The sequence below is a fragment of the Bubalus kerabau genome, chromosome 6 (genome assembly GCF_029407905.1).
Source record: "Bubalus kerabau isolate K-KA32 ecotype Philippines breed swamp buffalo chromosome 6, PCC_UOA_SB_1v2, whole genome shotgun sequence".
Classification (NCBI taxonomy): domain Eukaryota; kingdom Metazoa; phylum Chordata; class Mammalia; order Artiodactyla; family Bovidae; genus Bubalus; species Bubalus kerabau.
Genome location: NC_073629.1, coordinates 8,788,092 through 8,808,261, shown reverse-complemented (window position 1 = coordinate 8,808,261; position 20,170 = coordinate 8,788,092). Strand labels below are relative to the sequence as shown.

Sequence of the window (20,170 nt, the reverse complement as noted above, 5' to 3'; positions counted from 1 at the left end):
TGGCAGCCAGCCCCCATCCAGAGTCACCTCATTAGAACAGAGGTCACTCTTACCTCCCAGGAAATTCTAAGGGATTTAGGAACTGTGTGTTGGGAACCAGAGTCAAAGACCAAATAAAAAGATCCTCCTAGCACCCGTATCAGTGAGGAGATTGATAAGGGTCCAGAAACTAGGAACAGATATGTTTTACACACACACACACACATAAACACACACATTGGTAAAGGTTCAGAAACTAGGAACAGATGTGTGTGTGTGTGTGTGTGTGTGTGTGTGTGTGTATATCTCCCCTCACCACATTACTTCTCAATTCTTGTTTTGCCCACAGTTACACTGTTACTCTGATTTATTTTGATGTTCAGATTGTCCCAGACTTGGCTGGTGGAAATTTTTCAAGATGACTCCTGTGAAATCAAGATCTGGGTGCTAGATGTACTCACTGCTAACAGGATACCATTGCTTCTAGACTTTTTCTGACAGAGCTATGATATATATGTACAAACACACACACACACACGCACACACACACACACATGTTCATGTGTATATATGAGTATATACATACGTACATCTATTTCTGTTAATTTGTTGTCCTCAGAAGTAGCACTGATGGCTGTTACACTAGTGTCTTCCCAAAAAACTCCTAACCCAGCAAAGCATCTTGAGTTCTGCTACCGTATTTTCTTGAGTTCCTGCCAGGGAAGCTGGTCATTTTTTAACCACCTCCACAAATACCACAACCCTTCAGATTTTTTCCAAACTAGATTCCTGAAATAATTCTGATTGTAGAAATTGGACAGTCTACTAAAACAGAAGAAGATGAATAAGTGTTTGCTACTTTATGGTAAAACTTTCTTTTAAGAGATGAGAGATTTGGGGGAGGATTATAATGAAGAACTTTTCAAATTATCTTGAGTCTATATTTAAAACCTTTTTTCACAAGTCATATTAACAAATGATAATAAGCTAGTGGTATGAGACTTAAACTACTTTGTTTGCTCTTCTGATGATAAAACTCTAGACATACTCATGGAAGAAAAAAAAGAAAAGAAATAGCAGGAAACATGGGGCTGTTTCCAAGGTGATATGTCTGGGAAAGATATCTGAGATATCTGGAGTCATATTTTCTGTTACTAACTTTTATAAATTTTTGGAGGTAGCATGGAAATATATGGTTAAGTTAGCCTTTCTGAAGTATTCTTTATCTCTTAGTAAATTACCATTTTCAAAGCAAAAGTATATATAGGGAATTGCATTTTCAGGAAAACAAGTCATTTTAAAAGATGTTAGAAAAATATTTTAAAAGTTTAGAGTTGGAAGAGTTCTTAGATTTTAATTTAATTTTCAACCACATTGGTTTTAAGAGTGCTGCTTGGAGCTTGGGATATTCCATTAAGTATCACAACTGCCCACTTCTGTGGGTAGTTGTGTGGGGCTGGCCAACATGCAGATTGTATTGTAGGCCCTTAGACCTGGCTATAACCAAAGCAACTTGACTTTAAGGATTTTGCTTTTGAAGAAAGGGTGCTACTCAAAAAAAGAAAAAAGTTTAAAAGCCACAAATGAGTAAATTTCCTCTGCAGTACTTTCATAAACAAATGTCTACTTAGGCTTGCATGCCTCCAGTGACAAGAAACTCACATCACCCTTTTCCAGTTTGGAAATTTCTCTTATTATCAGAAAGACCCTTATTTTATTGAACTTACCGTAACTTATATCTTCTGCACAGTTCAGTTCAGTTCAGTCGCTCAGTCGTGTCTGATTCTGCAACCCCATGAATTGCAGCATGCCAGGCCTCCCTGTTCATCACCAACTCCCAGAGTTCACCCAAACTCATGTCCATCAAGTCGGTGATGCCATCCAGCCATCTCATCCTCTGTCGTCCCCTTCTCCCCCTGCCCGCAATCCCTCCCAGCATCAGAGTCTTTTCCAATGAGTCAACTCTTCGCATGAGGTGGCCAAAGTATTGGAGTTTCAGCGTTAGCATCAGTCCTTCCAAAGAACACCCAGGACTGATCTCCTTTAGAATGGACTGGTTGGATCTCCTTGCAGTCTGCACAGTGGCTCTAGTTCTACCATAAACTATGTAAAATAGATCTAAGCCTATTTTTTTCCCCGATGACCTTTTTTGATGTTGAACGTCTTTTCATCTGTTAACTGGCCACCTGTATATCTTCTTTAGAGAAATGAATATTCAAGTCCTATGTTCATTTTTATATTGGGTTGCCTTTTATCCTTGTTTAAAATTTGTGGTAAAATATACATAACAAAATTTACCAGTTTATTGATTTTTAAGTGTACAGTTCAGTGGCATTAAGTACATTCACGTTGTTGTGCAACCATCACTACTCTTCATCTCCAGAATCTTTTCATCTTCCCAAACCAAAACTCTGTACAGTAATTACCATTCCCCCGGCCCCTGGCAACCACTGTTTGAGCTTCCATCTTTATAAATTTGACTACTTGTATGTTGTGCTTAGTTACTCAGTTGTGTCTGACTCTTCGCGACCCCATGGACTGTAGCCCACCAGGGTTCTCTGTCCATAGGGATTCTGCAGGCAAGAATACTGGAGTGCATTGCTATTTCCTTCTCCAAGGGATCTTCCCAACTTGGGGATCAAACCCAGGTCTCCCACATTGCAGGTGGATTCTTTACCCTCTGAGCCACCAGGACCTCATAAAGTAGAATCATATGATGTTTTTTCCTTTTGTATTTGGCTTATTGCATCTGGCATAATGTTCTCAAGGTTAACCTGTGTTGAAGAATCTATCAGAATTCCATTTCTTTTTAAGACTGAGTAATATCCCATTGTACATATGTACCACATTTTGTTTATCCATTCATGTGGATTGTTTCTATCTTTTGGCTGTTGTGAATAATGCTGCTATGAACATGGGCACACAGATATCTCTTTGACCCTCTGCTTTCAGTTCTTTGGGGGTATATCCTAGAAGTGGAATTGCTGGATTATGGTAATTCTGTGCTTCATTTTTTGAGAAAACAACGTATTGACCATAGGGGCAGTAGCGCTGTTTGCATTTCCACCAGCAGTGTGCACAAGGGCTCCAGGTTTTCCACATCCTCACCAACACTTGTGATTTACTGTTTTTGTTGTTGTTTTAATACTAACCATCCTAATGAATGTGAAGAGGTATTTCATTATGATTTCGATGTGCATTTCTCTAATGATTGGTGATGTTGAACATCTTTTCATATACTTACCGGCCATTTATATATCTTCTTTGCTTTTTGGTTTTTTGATGGTATTGCTTGCAGTATGATTGTTAGATCACTTGTTGAAATTCATATATCCTCTGTCTCTAGCTTTTTATTGGTTAACATTCTACTAACAGTCAAAAAAAGGAAAAAGAATTAGCACTCTTCAAATCAGGAGATGTTTGTTAATTGCTCAATGTGCCTGGTACTCTTTGAAGTTGAAATACAAAGGTGAATAAGATATAACCTGTTTTGAAAAGGATCTCAGTGTTTCCTGAAAAAAAATGTTCCTAAAGGAAATCTTACTGGCTTCTAATCGTCACTTTTCTCTAACTGAGTTGAATCAGTCTTGATTTTCTGTGCTCGACTCTTACATAATGTTCAGAAGGAAATAGTGGGGGTGACCTATTAGTCTCTGCCCCATGATTTCTGAGGCCTCAATGAGAAAACACAAACTGGGGTGAAATAATTTGAAGATTCATTTACTCACATGTCTTGGGTTGATTCTGGCTTTTAGAGGGGCCTTCATTTTCTCTCTGCATGGATCTTTCTACTTGATCTCTCTGCATAGACTATTTGAGGCTTCCTTACAGCATGAGAGAAGGATGAAGGGATGGAAGGAGCACAAGTGATTTGGAAGTCATGCAGTGCCAGATCTGCTGTGCTCTGTATCTTGAGGCAGTCAGTCATGAAGTCCTGCCCGGAGTCAAGGGGCTAAATATAAATACGGTGTGATGAGGAGTGACAAGATTCTAGAAGATCATATGGGACTGGAAATACTGTCATGATTATTTAGAAAATAAAATTTCCTTTAGCAGCTCGGTACTAGGCTAACCAGTCTATGATTTTAACCATTTTTTAAAGTTAGGTTAACATTTCACTTCATATCACTCCCATTTTCCATTTCAGTATTTCCTAAAGATTACAAGATCAGTGGTTATATTTCATCTGGGATTTAGTTCATCTGGCCAGGAGTCCTAAGTGCATTTGGAATGCTAAGTAATGTCTTATAATTTCCCTACTCCCCCCCTCAACCAGTTCTCTCAAATCAATATTAGTTCTGTCTTTTTTAGTCTGATAATCATTCTCTTTGACAAATAAAATAGTTGAGCAATCTGCTTTGCACTCTGTCATCCATTAACATAAAATTGTCAGCCCCAGTTCGGAGGCTTGCTTTCCCTGAGTACAATCTTAAAAGCTCCTTTTTGTTGTCCTTGACATTTTTGCAAGCCTCAGCTCATTCTGGGTTTTAGTCTCCTGATTCTTCTGATCAAATTATGCCATTGTTCTCTGATTGTCCTTTGTTATGAGGCTCTTCTTCTGCCTTTTATATTTATCTTGTTAGTCTGAGTTAATCTAGAGTGGTGTCTAGTCAGTATTCTTGGTTTCTTTAGACATTATTCTTTTTTTTTTTTTATACTGTGACCATTTTTTAACATAGAGTTTTTTTAACAGAGACATTTATTACACTTATTATTGTGACCATTTTTATTACATAGACATTATTTATTACACTTATTATTGTGACCATTTTTATTACATAGAATTTCTTTTCATGATCTTTTCAATCTGCTGGAATTCCTTTCCTTTGGAGTATGGATTATGTGGTCTGATGATGCTCAACATTCTCTATCTAAGCTGACTTTCCAGGATGAATGTTGTTAACTTTATCCAAAGATACCTGTTCTTTCCATTTTTCTAACCATTTCTCTCTTGAGCAAGAGAACTAGGTCCAGATTATACAAGTATTGGTTATCCTTCTAAGGAAAAGCATTGGCAGATAAACAGATGAGAACATGATTTTTAAAAGGGTTTGATGACAGAGTATTTCAAAACACCTGTGGATTTAAGAAACATATACTAAATCCAGCAAAATTAGATTTTAAATTTGGGATAAGTAATTTACTAGGGAATGAATGATATGCTCAATTTGGATATTTTTGGTTATATGATAATAAAGTTCATGGATGACTATGTTATATGAAACAGTAGATAAATAAAACGCATTTTCTTCTACTTCTGTCTTACTACTGGAGGAAAGGAAGGACCCAGATGGTTGTATTCTAGTGTTTATTTTCTAACTGTATGCAACTTTAATTGATGTTTTCAACCCATGTTCTTTCTTTTATGAAAGGAATCTGAGTCTTAATTAATTTCTCATCTCTGTTAGTGATGCAGTCTAGAAAAGGGAGGGACTTCTTAAATAAATCATTTTCTTACTTTTAAACTGGAGAGTAGAAACACAGGAATATGAAAGCTGTTTGGTTTTGCTTTGTGATAAATAGTTGCCTATTTCCAAAGTAGTTTATATTTTCTTTTCCAAGACAGATTCTCTACAATGGTGCCCTCTATCCCTCTTATAAATGGCCTTTGTGTCTTTTCAGCTGGTCCCTTCCCATGGCGATGTCCATTTGCCACCGTGGCACCGGTATTGCCTTGAGTGCAGGTATGTATGTGTGTTTTTAATCTGCATATGAACACACAAACACATACACACATTATTTCTTTGAAAAACTTTGCTATTTCTGTGGCTCTTGATAGTGCCTCCTTTGCAACTCAGCAGCTTGATTTAGAGACAACGATAAGTCCATTGAAGCTTATTGTTTATTCATTTCTTTAACTGTTAATTATGAGTTCCCACAATGCTCAGGTTCTTTTCTTAACCAGTTTTTTTTTTCCTTTTTTAAAAATTTTTCTTATTTTTTCTTACCCAGTTTTTAAACTATTCCCAGCATGTCCTGATATTATATTTATTGATGTTACAGAGAACAGATACAGAAATATAATGGAGATAGCCTGGCTGACTGAACATTGACCAAACACAGTCCAAGATTAATCATCAACCTTATTCTTTCAGAAAATCCATTTTAACACCCATTTTTCATCACCTGGAATTGATCAAGTACAGAAATACTAACTCATTCTCCATTCTCAAAAGACCCTGGTAACAAACCACAATTTCTGTTTATTTATATAATATGAAATACAGCTGCAGCATTTGTTTTTCATAATATCCTTTGGGGTCCCTCCTAGTCTTCCATAGAGGATGTTTTTACTGAAGTGGTCATCAACAGGACTAGTGGCTCAAGTATAGGGATCCTGCATTTAGAAAGCTACTGCTGCGACATTGGAGAAATTATCTAAAACTAAGTCTGTGATTCAAAATTAATCAAGTAAGGATAGGAACTCCTATCTTAAGATCCGATGTTATTATTCCTGTGTTACCTTTTCTTTGGTTGGTACAGTAATAATGGAATCCGGGTATAAGGATGATTAGTGGTGTCTAAGAATCTGTACAGTTTCTGATTTTTAACGTACTTGCACTTAAATAATAGGATAAATTTTAGGATTAGCCTGTTCTAACTATAAATTCATAGTTCCTTTATTTTTTCTTAGAATCTTTATAACTTTTAGATTGATGCTTTTTGCTTAGTTTGGTGGTGTTTATAAACAGATTCAGTCCTAAAAATCATTGGAAGGACAAGAACAATTTATTTATTAGGCTATAGTTTCAATTATTGGGCTTCCCAGGTGGCTCAATGGTAAAGTATCCACCTCCTATTGTGGGAGACGTGGGTTTGGTCCCTGGGTTGGCCAGATCCCCTGAATCTTGAATGGCAACCTATTCTAGTATTCTTGCCTGAAAAATTCCATGGATAGAGGAGCCCAGCTGGCTACAGTCCATGAGGTTGCATAGAGCCATGAGGTTGCATAGAGTAGGACGTGACTGAGTATACACACAGTTACATTATTATCTCAGTATATTTATCGCTACTGAATGAAAAAAGAGGATATTGACTCTTTCATAGACTATAGTGAAAGGAAATATTAGTTAAGTATGGCTAAAGTTGTATGTATTTTTTTCACAGCTGAACTTAATAATTATTTTTTTCTGTTTTTACCCCTTTGAATGATCTTGTATTTGTTAGCATGTATACCCTTCTTCCCAAACCTTTTCCCTTAATTCCGTAACAGTAGCTGATTGCTGTAGAATAGTAGGTACCATGTTTCCCTTAAATTCTGAAAGTCCCTACTTCAAAACTGGAACATATTTTTGCTAGGTGGATGATTTAGGTAACTTAGTTACCTCTCTAACCCTCTGTTAATTCCTTGTTTTAAAATATTAATAATGCCTATTCCAGAGTTGATGGGATTTCAAGAAACTACACTCTGGATGTTGACTTAGGAAAACAGGGATGAGAAGCACAATAAATTTGATAGCAGTAGTCTCTTGGAAGATGGTGTGTACTGGACCAAATGCCGAGAAGAATTGGATCATTTGACCTGAAATGAAGTCAGTCCCAGCAGCTGTGATCATTGCAATCTTGTTGCAGTCCTCCAATCTATTTTTCACACAACAGCAAGAACAATAAAAATCTCTTGAAAATAAATTGAATCAAGTCACACTTAGGATCTTCCTATTATAGTATTTGCCTTTGCACTTAGATCAAAATTCAACTCTCCACCATGACCTAAAATGCTCTACCTGATCTGGCTCTTGCTTAAGTCATCCTGCCGTTTCTCCCCTTGCTTACTCTGTTCTGGCCACACTTGTCTTTGAATTCTTTGGAACAGGTAAATCTCTTTCTCATCCCAGAGTCATTGCATGTTTTATTCCCTTGATCTGAAATGTCTGCTCCTACCTCTTGCTACAGAGTGTGTGGTTAGTTCCTTCTTATTTTGTAGCTCTCCACAAAATTGTCAGCTTAAAGGATACTTTACTCAGCACCATACCTAAAGTAGTAGCTCTGGTTTGTTTCTAGTTCTGTTATTAGTTTTCAGTTTCACAACACTATTCATAGTTCTTATTGCACTGTTTCTTCACAGCTTTTTATAAATCTGTCTCTTTTATTAGACTGTAAACTCTTCAGAGAGTAGGCCCTGCATCTACCTTATTTACCATTCATATCTTCTAGCACTCAGTGGGTGCTTCTGTGAGTGTCTTAGTCAATCAGTCATGCCCAGCTCTGTGACTCCATGGACCATAGCCTGCCAGGCTCCTCTGTCCATGGTTAGAATACTGTAGTGGGTAGCCATTACCTTCTCCAGAGAATCTTCCCAACCCAGGGATCAAACCTGGGTCTCCTTAATTGCAGGCAGGTTCTTTACCTTCTCAGCCACCAGCGAAGCCCAGTAATGGAAACTATTAACCTAATAAACAAACTGCTCTTGTCCTTCCAATGATTTTTAGGCTAAATGAATGCAACCATGTCAGTCACTTTGCTTATGGTGGTCAGTTCAGAAATGTTTGTTCTTCCTCAGTCAGTTCAGTCGCTCAGTCGTGTCCAACCTGCGACCCCATGAACTGCACACGCCAGGCCTCCCTGTCCATCACCAACTCCCAGAGTCCACCCAAACCCATGTCCGTTGAGTTGGTGATGCCATCCAACCATCTCATCCTCTGTTGTCCCCTTCTCCTCCTGCCCTCAACCTTTCCCAGCATCAGGGTCTTTTCAAATGAGTCAGCTCTCCGCATCAGGTGGCCAAAGTATTGGAGTTTCAGCTTCAACATCAGTCCTTCCAATGAACACCCAGGACTGGTCTCCTTTAGGATGGACTGGTTGGATCTCCTTGCAGTCCAAGGGACTCTCAAGAGTCTTCTCCAACACCACAGTTCAAAAGCATCAGTTCTTCGGTGCTCAGGTTTCTTTATAGTCCAACTCTCACATCCATACATGACCACTGGAAAAACCACAGCCTTGACTAGATGGACCTTTGTTGACAAAATAATGTCTCTGCCTTTTAATATGCTGTCTAGGTTGGTCATAACTTTTCTTCCAAGGAGTAAGCGTCTTTTAATTTCATGGCTGCAGTCACCATCTGCAGTGATTTTGGAGCCCAGAAAAATAAAATCAGCCATTGTTTCCGCTGTTTCTACATCTATTTCCCATGAAGTGATGGGACCAGATGCCATGATCTTAGTTTTCTGAATGTTGAGTTTTAAGCCAACTTTTTCACTCTTCTCTTTCACTTTCATCAAGAGGCTCTTTAGTTCTTCTTCACTTTCTGCCATAAGGGTGGTGTCATCTGCATATGTGAGGTTATTGATATTTCTCCCAGCAGTCTTGATTCCAGCTTGTGCTTCTTCCAGCCCAACGTTTCTCAGGATGTACTCTGCATATAAGTTAAATGAGCAGGGTGACAATATACGCCTTGATGTACTCCTTTTCCTATTTGGAACCAGTTCCACCTAACTTCTAATTAATCTTCCCTCATGCATTAGAAATTGGATAGTGATAAAAGCATCTACCCTCAAGGGTAAAAAAGTCTAAGGAATAAGACAAATAAATATTTGTAATGCACTGGGATAATTTTTTAATAGAGATACGAGGTCCCAGAAGTGAGACCAACTGCAGGAGTTGGAGATCTTGAAAGAAGAACGGGTGGGAGAATTCATGAAACGGAGGTGGAGGAGGGTGTTCCGACAGAGAAGCCACCGGATGCAAAGGCACAGGGTTTGCAAAGCATCCAGAATCTTGGATGATGATAAGTAGATCTGCTTAAGAGCTGTGTTACGAAAGTGGCAGAAGATAAGGTTGGATAATGATAACTAGATCCACTTGTTTAAGAGTTGTATTATGGAAAAAGTGGCAAAAGATAAGACTGGGAAGTACCCTGGACTGTAAAGGACTTTGACCGCTGTGTTGAGAAGTTGGAACTTGATCCCATAAGAAATCAAAAAAGGTTTACATTCTCATTTGTTTCAGTAACAGAACAAGCTGGGCTAGGCCAATCCATGATTAGGTGTTGATTCATACTGTAGAGATTTTGTGGCTGATACTCTAAAGAGCATGTTGAACTAAAAAAGCATGATGACACTAGTTTGACTTGAAATAGAATTTATTGAGGAAGAACTTTACAAGCAGTTCTTTAAAAGATGGAAAAAGAAGGCAGGAACACTTTTCCATTGCTTAAGTTCTGTAAGGGATTAAAATACTTGTGATTTTTCATAGCAACAGTGTAAAAATCTAGGTGAAATTAGGTAAATTCCTTGAAAATGGCAGGTAGCTGAAACTGCAATGTGAATAAGACTGGGAAAGGGTAATCAAAATGCAACATACAGCAATGAAATGAATGAGTGCCAAACCACAGATGTGTTAGAAAAACGCAGCTGTAAATAAATTGTACAGTTAACTTGAATGGGAAGAAGAATGGTCCTGAATGTTCTGGATAGTCTTTAAAAATAGGTTGGATTGAAAATCAGAGCTTCAGTGAGAGGTCACTTGAGTGTATAGGCAAACCTGCTCAGGTAGTCACTTCTTTTCTAGGAAAGCCAAAGAACTGACAGATTATAAAGTAACTAATGGAACTCTGAAATCCCTGTTTTGTTTTTTTGGGCTTTTCATGAGATGGGACATGAGTTATTGATTCTCAGATTGGATATGTTATACCCTGGTCATTCCCAACTGAGACAGTGTAGAGAAAAAGCACAAACTTCACATATTTCTGACTTCAGTTCCAACTTTGTCACTAACTAGCTACTATATCATCACTTCCTTTTCTGCTTATAATGCCTAGCTAGAACTTTGAGAATTATATATATAAAGTTGCAGCTGTAAACCAGGGTTCCCATGACCCCTTCCTCAGTTTTGATAATTTACTAGAAGAGCCCACCATAACTCAGGAAGATACTTTATTTAGACATACTGGTTTTCAAAATAAAAACCAATGGAGGAGATAACACAGGGCAAGATACACAGGAACAGAGACGAAAGTGTGTATGAAGCTTCCATGCCCTCTCTGGGCACACCACCCTCCTAGCACATCCTTGTGTTCAGTAACCTAGAGGCTGTCCAAATCCTGTAGTTTATGGTGGCTTCAGTGCCTAGGCAAGATTGATTAATCATTGGCCATTGGTTATTAGCTTGATCACCAGCCACTCCCAGGTGTGTGTATGTAGTGAGAGGAAGTGGGGAGTAGACAGGGAAGGGGAGGGATGTATTGGACTAAAAGTTCATTTGGATGCAGAACCCATGGGTATGGAGCACTAACTGTATATAGCCTTCTAGTGGGTGTGAAGTGGCTTCTCATAGTTTTGATTTGCATTTCCCTAGTGACTAATGGTATTGAGCATCTTTTCATATACTTATGGACCTTTTACTTCCTTAGAGAGAGATTTATTCACATCCTCTGCCCGTTTTTAAATTAGGTTGCCTTTTTATTATTGAGCTGTAAGGGTCTTTAATATATTCTGTATACAAGTCCCTTATCACACATAACAATGTGCAAAAATTTTCTCTCATTGTATATGTTGTCTTTTTACTTTCTTATTGGCATTGCTTGTAGCACAAAAGTTTTTTATTTTTTTCCATAGTATTTGTTGATTTATCACCACAAATTATTCCTTATTCCATTATTCTTATGTCATAGTTTTGTAATTCAGATTACAGTTCAGTGACAAAACTTCGATGGAACTCAACCTAAAGAAATTCTTTACATTGTGAAATCACTTTGCACTCTGAAAGATACCAGCCTTCCTCATCTCCTCAAAAATCTTTCATGGAATCATAATTTCTGTAGTAGTCTGCATATGCTTGCTTGCTTGCTTCAGCCACAGCAAACTTATAGAAGGTTCCCCCCCCGGAATACAGTGAATGCTCCAACAATCTGAAGTTTCGTCAAAGAACTGAAAGCCATGGTAGTTATTCTCAGCATCAGCGTCCTTCCAGACTAACGGATAAATGGACGGCCCCCAAAAGTGTTTAATTTTGAGGAACTCCAATTTATTATTTTGTTGCTTCTGGTTTGGTGTCGTATCTAAGAAACCACTGCTGATCCAAAGTCCTAAAGATTTACCCCTGTGTTTTCTTCGTTGTATGGTTTTAGTTCTTACATTTAGGTCTCTGATTCATTTTGAGTTAAATTTTTGTATGGTAGAGATTTGATTGATTAAAAATTTTTTTTTCTCAGTCTTTTTCTTGAATTGAGTATACTGTTTTTATTTTTTCTTACTGAGATGATATAGATACAGTAGAGGTGACGTCTAAAGTGGTAGGTAAAGTTTTTATAGAGAGCAATGTTGGATGAAGGATTAAGATGCTAAAATATATATTCTAAATTTTAAGAGATTGGAGTCAGATTCCATGGAGCCTATCTCCTACTACACATGTGAACATTAGTTTAAATCTTCCCCATTTTAAATTGGTTTCGAATTGTGTGAAGTGCTAGGGACTGTCATAGAAACCAGTTTTATGTGTCTTATTGGTTGTAGCTGATGGACCGCTGTGATGGGCTTACTTTGTTTCTCCTCAGGAGTCTCTCTTTTTGGCTTGTCAGCCCTCTTGGTCCCTGGGAGCTTTGAGTCTCATTTGGAATTTGTGAAGTCCCTGTGTTTGGGGCCAGCACTGATCCACACAGCCAAATTTGCACTTGTCTTCCCTCTCATGTATCACACCTGGAATGGGATCCGACACTTGGTAAGTTAATTGTAGACTTGTACATTTTCTAGGTGCAAGGAATGGAGAGGCTCAGAGGAGTCTCTTTTCTGGTCTGGGTTTAGTACTGTTCTTAAAGTTAGTTGTGCTGGATGTTTGCTCAAGGGCCTCTTGGACAAAGCTAAACTAGATTGCCTGGGCACTGCCAGGCAGCACAGCTGGTGATGTAGCTGAGCACTGGACATAGATCTGGCAGATGCTTTCAGAGTCTCTGTGAATTCTTCCAGTTTTAAGAGGATCATTACTAAAAGAGACCCCTGAAGCCAGGCCACATACCTGGCATAGAAGGCATATTTATCAGAAAGAAATTGCTACCTGTTGTGTCAGGCGCTGTTGTAGACACTGGAGGTTCATTTATGAACTAGATAACATAGTTACTGCTTGATGGGAAGTCTTAATCTTCCCATCAAGACAAAGTGACATATCTGGAGTCAAATATACTGATTATTATTAACTTGATATTGGATTATGTTAACTGCTTTTGTTTTTTATTTGTTTTGAACTATTAGAATGGGACCAACTTCAACAAGAAACCGAGTGTCTAGGATCTCAATATTGGGTTTAGAAATCTTTTGACAGCTGAACTCTGTCCAAGTTGCCTCCTACATGAGCTTGGGGTCAGTTCAAACTGGTGTCCCCTTTTTTTTTAAAGAATCAAACCTGCCCCAGCTCAGGGATCAATCTCTCCTACAGCACTTTAAGATTTATATTTTGTGGTCTCCCTACCCCTGGTCTTGCTTCCTTTGTCAGGAAGATAATTACAGCTTCCTTCTTTATGGTTTTCCATTCTCTCTCACCGTGAGCCATCTGGCAGTTGGATGTTCTTGCCTTAATTTGACCTTTTGTAACTTCCACATTAGAGCTTAGAGACAAGCACTTTCTGAATTTTAGTCTGGTCCAATAGACAGTTTAATGGAATCAGAAAAGCGAAAGACTAAATGACCTATTAAATTAAGTGTATCTAGTAACTGTTCCCTGGGGCAGTGTTCAGTTTGATTCAAAATGACTTCACTTCCCTCGGGGAGGGGGGAGAGAGGGAGAGCATTTCCATTAATGACTTCTTATTCCATGGAACAAAGCTCTCCAATAGAATCAGCTGATCAGCTTCCTCTGTTGGCATCCTGGCTCAGGCAGGGACTTGCCATATATTTGCTTTTGTCTCAGAATGGGGGGAGGGAAGGGGAAGAGATTTTATAAAATGTCAGAACTCAGTCAGGGCTTTTCTTAAGCCCTTAAATCTGCTTTTGTTTGTTCTTCTAGCAAGTCCTGGCTCCCAGGATTTTGTTCTCTGTGACAGTCCATAGTTCTTGCACTCTGAGCTTGACAGTTGTGCTGCCAGAAGATCTAACGGGGCTCTGTCCCCTGGTGGTCTGGTGGCTAGGATTCCTGGTTTTCATCCAGGCTACCCAGGTTCAGTTCCTAGGCAGGGAACTAAGATCCTTCTCTAGGACTGCTCACTGCTGTCTCTCCAAGATCACATCCAGAACTTTCCCTGTACATTCATATTCATGTAAATGCATAGCTACCGTTACATTAAAAGAAAAAAAAAATCTAATGGAGTGGAGGGTGGAATTGATGAAAGAGAGTAGGAAGTGACAGGGTCTCTGATATGCTAGAGAGTATCCCCCTATCACCACCACCCAGTAGGACTCAATTTTTCTGTAAAGCATTGTACCTTTATTTTTTTGAAAGCACCGTACCCCATGAATAGTATGAAAAGGGGAAAAGATACAACACTGAAAGATGAACTCCCCAGGTTGGTAGGTGCCCAATATGCTACTGGAGAAGAGGGTAGAAATAACTCCAGAAAGAATGAAGAGACAGAGCCAAAGCAAAAACAACACCCAGTTGTAGGTGTGACTGGTGATGGAAGTTAAGTCTGTTGCTGTAAAGAACAATATTGCATAGGACCTGGACTGTTAGGTCCATGAATCAAGGTAAATTAGAAGTGGTCAAAAAAAAAAAAAAAACCAGAGAAGGCAGTGGCACCCCACTCCAGTACTCTTGCTTGGAAAATCCCATGGACGGAGGAGCCTATTACGCTGCAATCCATGGGGTTGCTGGGAGTCGGACATGACTGAGCGACTTCACTTTCACTTTTCACTTTCATGCATTGGAGAAGGAAATGGCAACCCACTCCAGTGTTCTTGCCTGGAGAATCCCAGGGACGGGGGAGCCTGATGGGCTGCTGTCTATGGGGTCACACACAGTCGGACACGACTGAAGTGACTTAGCATATATAGAAGTGGTCAAACAGGAGTGGCAAAAGTGAAGATCGACATTTTAGGAATCAGTGAACTAAAATGGACTGGAATGGGTGAATTTAATTCAAATGACCATTATATTTCCTACTGTGGGCAAGAATCCCTTAGAAGAAATGGAATAGCCCTCATAGTCAACCAAAGAGTCCGAAATGCAGTACTTGGATGCAGTCTCAAAAATGACAGAATGATCTCTGTTTGTTTCCAAGGCAAACCATTCAGTATCACAGTAATCCAAGTCTGTGCCCCAACCAGTAATGCTGAAGAAGCTGAAGTTGAATGGTTCTATGAAGACCTACAAGACCTTCTAGAATTAACACACAAAAAAGATGTCCTTTTCATTATAGGGGACTGGAATGCAAAAGTAGGAAGTCAAGAGATACCTTGAGTAATAGGCACATTTGGCCTTGGAGTAAGAAAAGAAGCAGGGCAAAGGCTAACAGAATTTTGCCAAGAGAACGCACTGGTCATAGCAAACAACTTCTTCCAATAACATAAGAGAAGACTCTACACATGGACCTCACCAGATGGTCAACACCAAAACCAGATTGATTATATTCTTTGCAGCCAAAGATGGAGAAGCTCTATACAGTCAGCAAAAACAAGACTGGGAGCTGACTGTGGCTCAGATTATGAACTCCTTATTGCCAAATTCAGACTTAAATTGAAGAAAGTAGGGAAAACCACTAGACCATTCAGGTATGACCTAAAACAAATCTCTCATGATTATACAGTAGAAGTGAGAAATAGATTTAAGGGACTAGATCTGATAGAGTGCCTGATGAACTATGGACAGAGGTTCGTGACATTGTACAGGAGACAGGGATCAAGACCATCCCCAAGGAAAAGAAATGCAAAAAAGCAAAATGGCTGTCTGGGGAGGCCTTACACATAGCTGAGAAAAGAAGAGAAGCTAAAGGCAAAGGAGAAAAGAAAAGATAAACCCATCTGAATGCAGAATTCCAAAGAATAGCAAGGAGAGATAAGAAAGCCTAAACAATCAGTGCAAAGATACAGAGGAAAACAATAGAATGGGAAAGACTAGAGATCTCAATCTCTTCAAGAAAATTAGAGATACCAGGGGAACATTTCATGCAAAGATGAGCACAATAAAGGACAGAAATGGTATGGACCTAACAGAAGCAGAAGATATTAAGAAGAGGTGGCAAGAATACACAGAAGAACTATACAAAAAAGATCTTCAGGACCCAGATAACCACGATGGTGTGATCACTCAGTGCTAGACATCCTAGAGTGCGAAGTGAAGTGGCCCTTAGAAAGCATCACTATGAACAAAGCTAGTGGAGGTGATGGAATTCCAGTTGAGCTATTTCAAATCCTGAAAGATGATGCTGTGAAAGTGCTACACTCAGTATGCCAGCAAATTTGTAAAACTCAGCAGTGGCCACAGGACTGGAAAAGGCCAGTTTGCATTCCAATCCACAAGAAAGGCAATGCCAAAGAATGTTCAAACTACTGCACAATTGCATTCATCTCACATCCTAGCAAAATAATGCTCAAAATTCTCCAAGCCAGGCTTCAGTAGTACATGAACCAAGAACTTCCAGATGTTCAAAATGGATTTAGAAAAGGCAGGGGAACCAGAGATCAAATTGCCAACATCCATTGGATCATCGAAAAAGCGAGAGAGTTACAGAAAAACATCTACTTCTGCTTCATTGACTATGTCAAAGCCTTTGTGTGGATCACAGCAAACTGGAAAATTCTGAAAGAGATGCGAATACCAGACCACCTGACCTGCCTCCTGAGAAATCTGCATGCAGGTCAAGAAACAACAGTTAGAACCAGACATGAACAACAGACTGGTTCCAAATTGTAAAAGGAGTATGTCATGGCTGTATATTGTCACCCTGTTTGTTTAATTTATATGCAGACTACATCATGTGAAATGCTGGGCTGGATGAAGCACAAGCTGGAATCAAGATTGCCAGGAGAAATATCAATAACCTCAGATATGCAGATGACACCACCCTTATGGCAGAAAGTGAAAAGGAACTAAAAAGCCTCTTGATGAAAGTGAAAGAAAAGAGTGAAAAGCTGGCTTAAAACTCAACATTCAGAAAACTAAGATCATGGCATCTGATCCCATCACTTCATGGCAAATAGATGGGGAAACAGTGGAAACAGTTAGAGGCTATTTTCTTGGGCTCCAGAATCACTGCAGATGGTGACTGATGCCTTGAAATTAAAAGACGCTTGCTCCTTGGGAGAAAAGCTATGACCAATCTAGACAGCATATTAAAAAGCAGAGACATTACTTCACCAACAAAAGTCTGTCTAGTCAAAGCTATGGTTTTTCCAGTAGTCGTGTACAGATGTGAGATTTGGACCATAAAGAAAGCTGAGCACTGAATAATTGATGCTTTTCAACTGTGGTGTTGGAGAAGACTCTTGAGAGTCCCTTGGACTGCAAGGAGATCCAACCAGTCTATCCTAAAGGAAGTCATTCCTGAATATTCATTGAAAGGAGTAATGCTGAAGCTGAAACTCCAATACTTTGGGCCACCTGATGCGAAGAACTGACTCATTTCCCACCCTGATGCTGGGAAAGATTGAAGGTGGGAGAAGGGGAGAATGAGATGGTTGGATGGCATCACTGACTCGATGGATATGAGTTTGAGCAAGCTTTGGGAGTTGGTGATGGACAGGGAGGCCTGGTGTGCTGCAGGCCACAGGGCCACAAACAGTTGGACTCAACTGAGCAACTGAACTGAACTGTTTCTTTATAAGCAAGCAACTGCCTGTTTGACTCCTAATCTTATCTAGGTAGAAGCTGTTTGACGCCTGAGGTAGGGACATCTTCTCATCTTGAGTTTTTTCCAGGCTCTTATTTTTCTCTGAAGCATTCTTAAAGTGTGGGCTTCTTTGTGTTGATGCGGTCATGTGTGGAAAGTGTGAGACCTGAAGACTCGGCTTTTGCCCTAGGAGAGCTTTTAGAATATGATATGTTGATATCCCTAGGGCACAAGAGAGTCTAAATTAGTGTTTTTTGACTCCGTGGGTAGAAAATCTATTTAGTGGGTTGCTACCAACAAAAAAGAACTTTAAATAGAATATGCCATACAGAATATAACACAGACAGTGTTGATAAATATTGCTTATTGTTTCATGAACTTTTATATATAAGATATATATACACAGACATTGGGTACTAACTAAAAAGATATTTCTTAGTGGTGGGGTCATGTCACAGTCAAAACAAAATTGAGTCTAGATCCCAAGAGTAGTTTTTTTTGGCCATGCCTTGAGTCACGTGGGATTATTTCCCCACGAGGGATTGAACCCCCTGCATTGGAAGTGTGGAGTCTTAACCACTGGACCACCGGGGAATTCCCCAAAGAGTATTTTTTTTTAAAAATACTAGTTCCCCAATGGACAAATGTTGCTTCCCAAAGAGGATTCAGAGGTTGACTATATCTAAAAAACCATGTATTATATCCCCATTTTGGAGATGAACAGTGTGCATTAGTAGGTTGTTTAAGAAGTCTTGTATTTAAACAGTTGCCAAATTTATTTGACCTCAGAACTTTTTTTCCCACATGTAATGCCTTTTAACATTCTGAGAAACTAGTTTTTGGAGAAACACACTTTGGAAAACCTTGATCTGGTTTTGTTGTCACGAGGGAAAGTTTTATCTATTTAGTCTGAAAGTTCTTATATATAGGGACTGAGGATCGATTCCGTTTATTGTCATTGGGATAAGAGGGTGGCAGGTACCGTATTGTGGGTTTCGAGGAAGGTGAAGGTCAGAATAAGGAAGTGCTTTTCAGTTTCCTAAGTGGAGTTCTTTTCTGAGAAAGGAGCTATGAGAGTGACCAGGACCCTGATTGCTGACATTTTTTCTTCTTATTTTTACAGATGTGGGATCTAGGAAAAGGCCTGGCGATTTCCCAGCTACACCAGTCTGGAGTGGCTGTCCTGGTTCTTACTGTGTTGTCGTCTGTAGGGCTGGCAGCCATGTGAAGAGCCAAAGTTCCCAGTGTCGTCATCCTACAAATTATCACATTGACCTGTCTTCCTGTTTGTTACTCTTGTCTTTGGCTAGGGCAAAGTTATTCTGATTTGTTTAGACCCTTCTTTGCTTGCAGATCCCCTTGGAGCTCAGCAGTAGAGTACCTTACAGAACCATAACGGTGGAAAAGGGTCCAGTTTTCCCCTTATTTCTAAGGATGGAATGACTGCAAAAACTCCCTTTTCTTGCCCCCGGCTTGCAGCCTACTCTGGGCTTAGGAGCCTTCTTTCTCTCTCCATGTTAGGCCTTGATTTATGCTGAGGGTCAGCCTTTGGCTCCTTCTTCCTGAGACAGTGGAAACAATGCCAGCTCTGTGGCCTCTGCCGTGGGGACTGGGAGTGGGGATCCGGGTGCCACTGCCTGTGGGTTGCTGGCTCAAAGGACAATTCTGTCCATTGGTCAGAGCCCAGGGTCTTTAGCGCCCACACAGTGTGACTGAAAGGAGAGGGGTGGGGGTGCAGGAGAATTAGCCTGTCCCAGCTAGCGGGAGAGAAAAAGAGTTAAGTTGGCTCTTGGAGCAGGTCTTGGGGAGAAGATATATAGCTTTTGATGCAAGAAGAAAATCCAGAAGATTATTGTTGAATCTGTTACGGGTTATTTCTTTTCCTTGTGTTTCCAGAAAAAGCAAACCTCTTACTGTCATGTTTTCTAATCCAGAATCACGTGACATCTTTTTCTGAAACTGAATTAAAATTATTATTTTGCCTTTGACTCTCGTTGATACTTTGAGAAACCAAGACAGCGGCAACTGGGGAGGAGGAGCCAGTTTCCTCCCTGCCCCGTCTGGTCTCCCTCTGGTCTCCTCTTCTCAGGTGCTTGCATCCCCCCAATCCTGCCTTCCTCGGGAGGGAAGCAATTTGTCCTTTTAAGTGAGGACTCAAAAATTATCAGGGAATCAAATAAAAGTGGCTAGGGATTTAATATACAGAAACCTCAGAGAAGAAAGGAGCAGGAGAAAGGAAGTTAAGCTGTGGAGAGCTTTTAGTTTTTTATAAACTCCAGAATCCCACTGAGAACAGATGAGAAGCCCCAAGGTACAGTTCAGCGAGTTATAATCCAGTGGAACAATGGAGGGGATGGCCAAGGGACCATGAGCTAAGTATGTAAATGAGCTGAGGGGAGAGTGGAGGTAAGAAAGAGATTGATGGAAACCTGGCAGACGTTTATGGTTTCATGAGAAAACTTGCTACTTTCCTGATCCACATAGGCCAGGCTTTTGGGCCCC

The 20,170-nt window shown here is 39.7% G+C and overlaps 1 protein-coding gene across 3 annotated transcripts in view; it reads left to right on the top strand.

Annotated features, from left to right (window-relative positions):
• The window catches only part of SDHC (succinate dehydrogenase complex subunit C), a 30,024-nt gene extending 10,368 nt beyond the window's left edge, over positions 1-19,656 (top strand). For 2 of the 3 annotated variants that reach the window (XM_055587342.1, XM_055587343.1), the window contains 3 exons: positions 5,602-5,663; positions 12,470-12,633; positions 18,792-19,656. In XM_055587342.1, coding sequence (XP_055443317.1) covers positions 5,602-5,663; positions 12,470-12,633; positions 18,792-18,896 — 331 coding nt within the window. In that variant the 3' untranslated portion in view covers positions 18,897-19,656. The remainder of the gene's footprint in view (positions 1-5,601; positions 5,664-12,469; positions 12,634-18,791) is intronic. The other variant, XM_055587345.1, reaches the window with a different exon arrangement.
• The last annotated feature ends 514 nt before the right edge of the window (positions 19,657-20,170 follow it).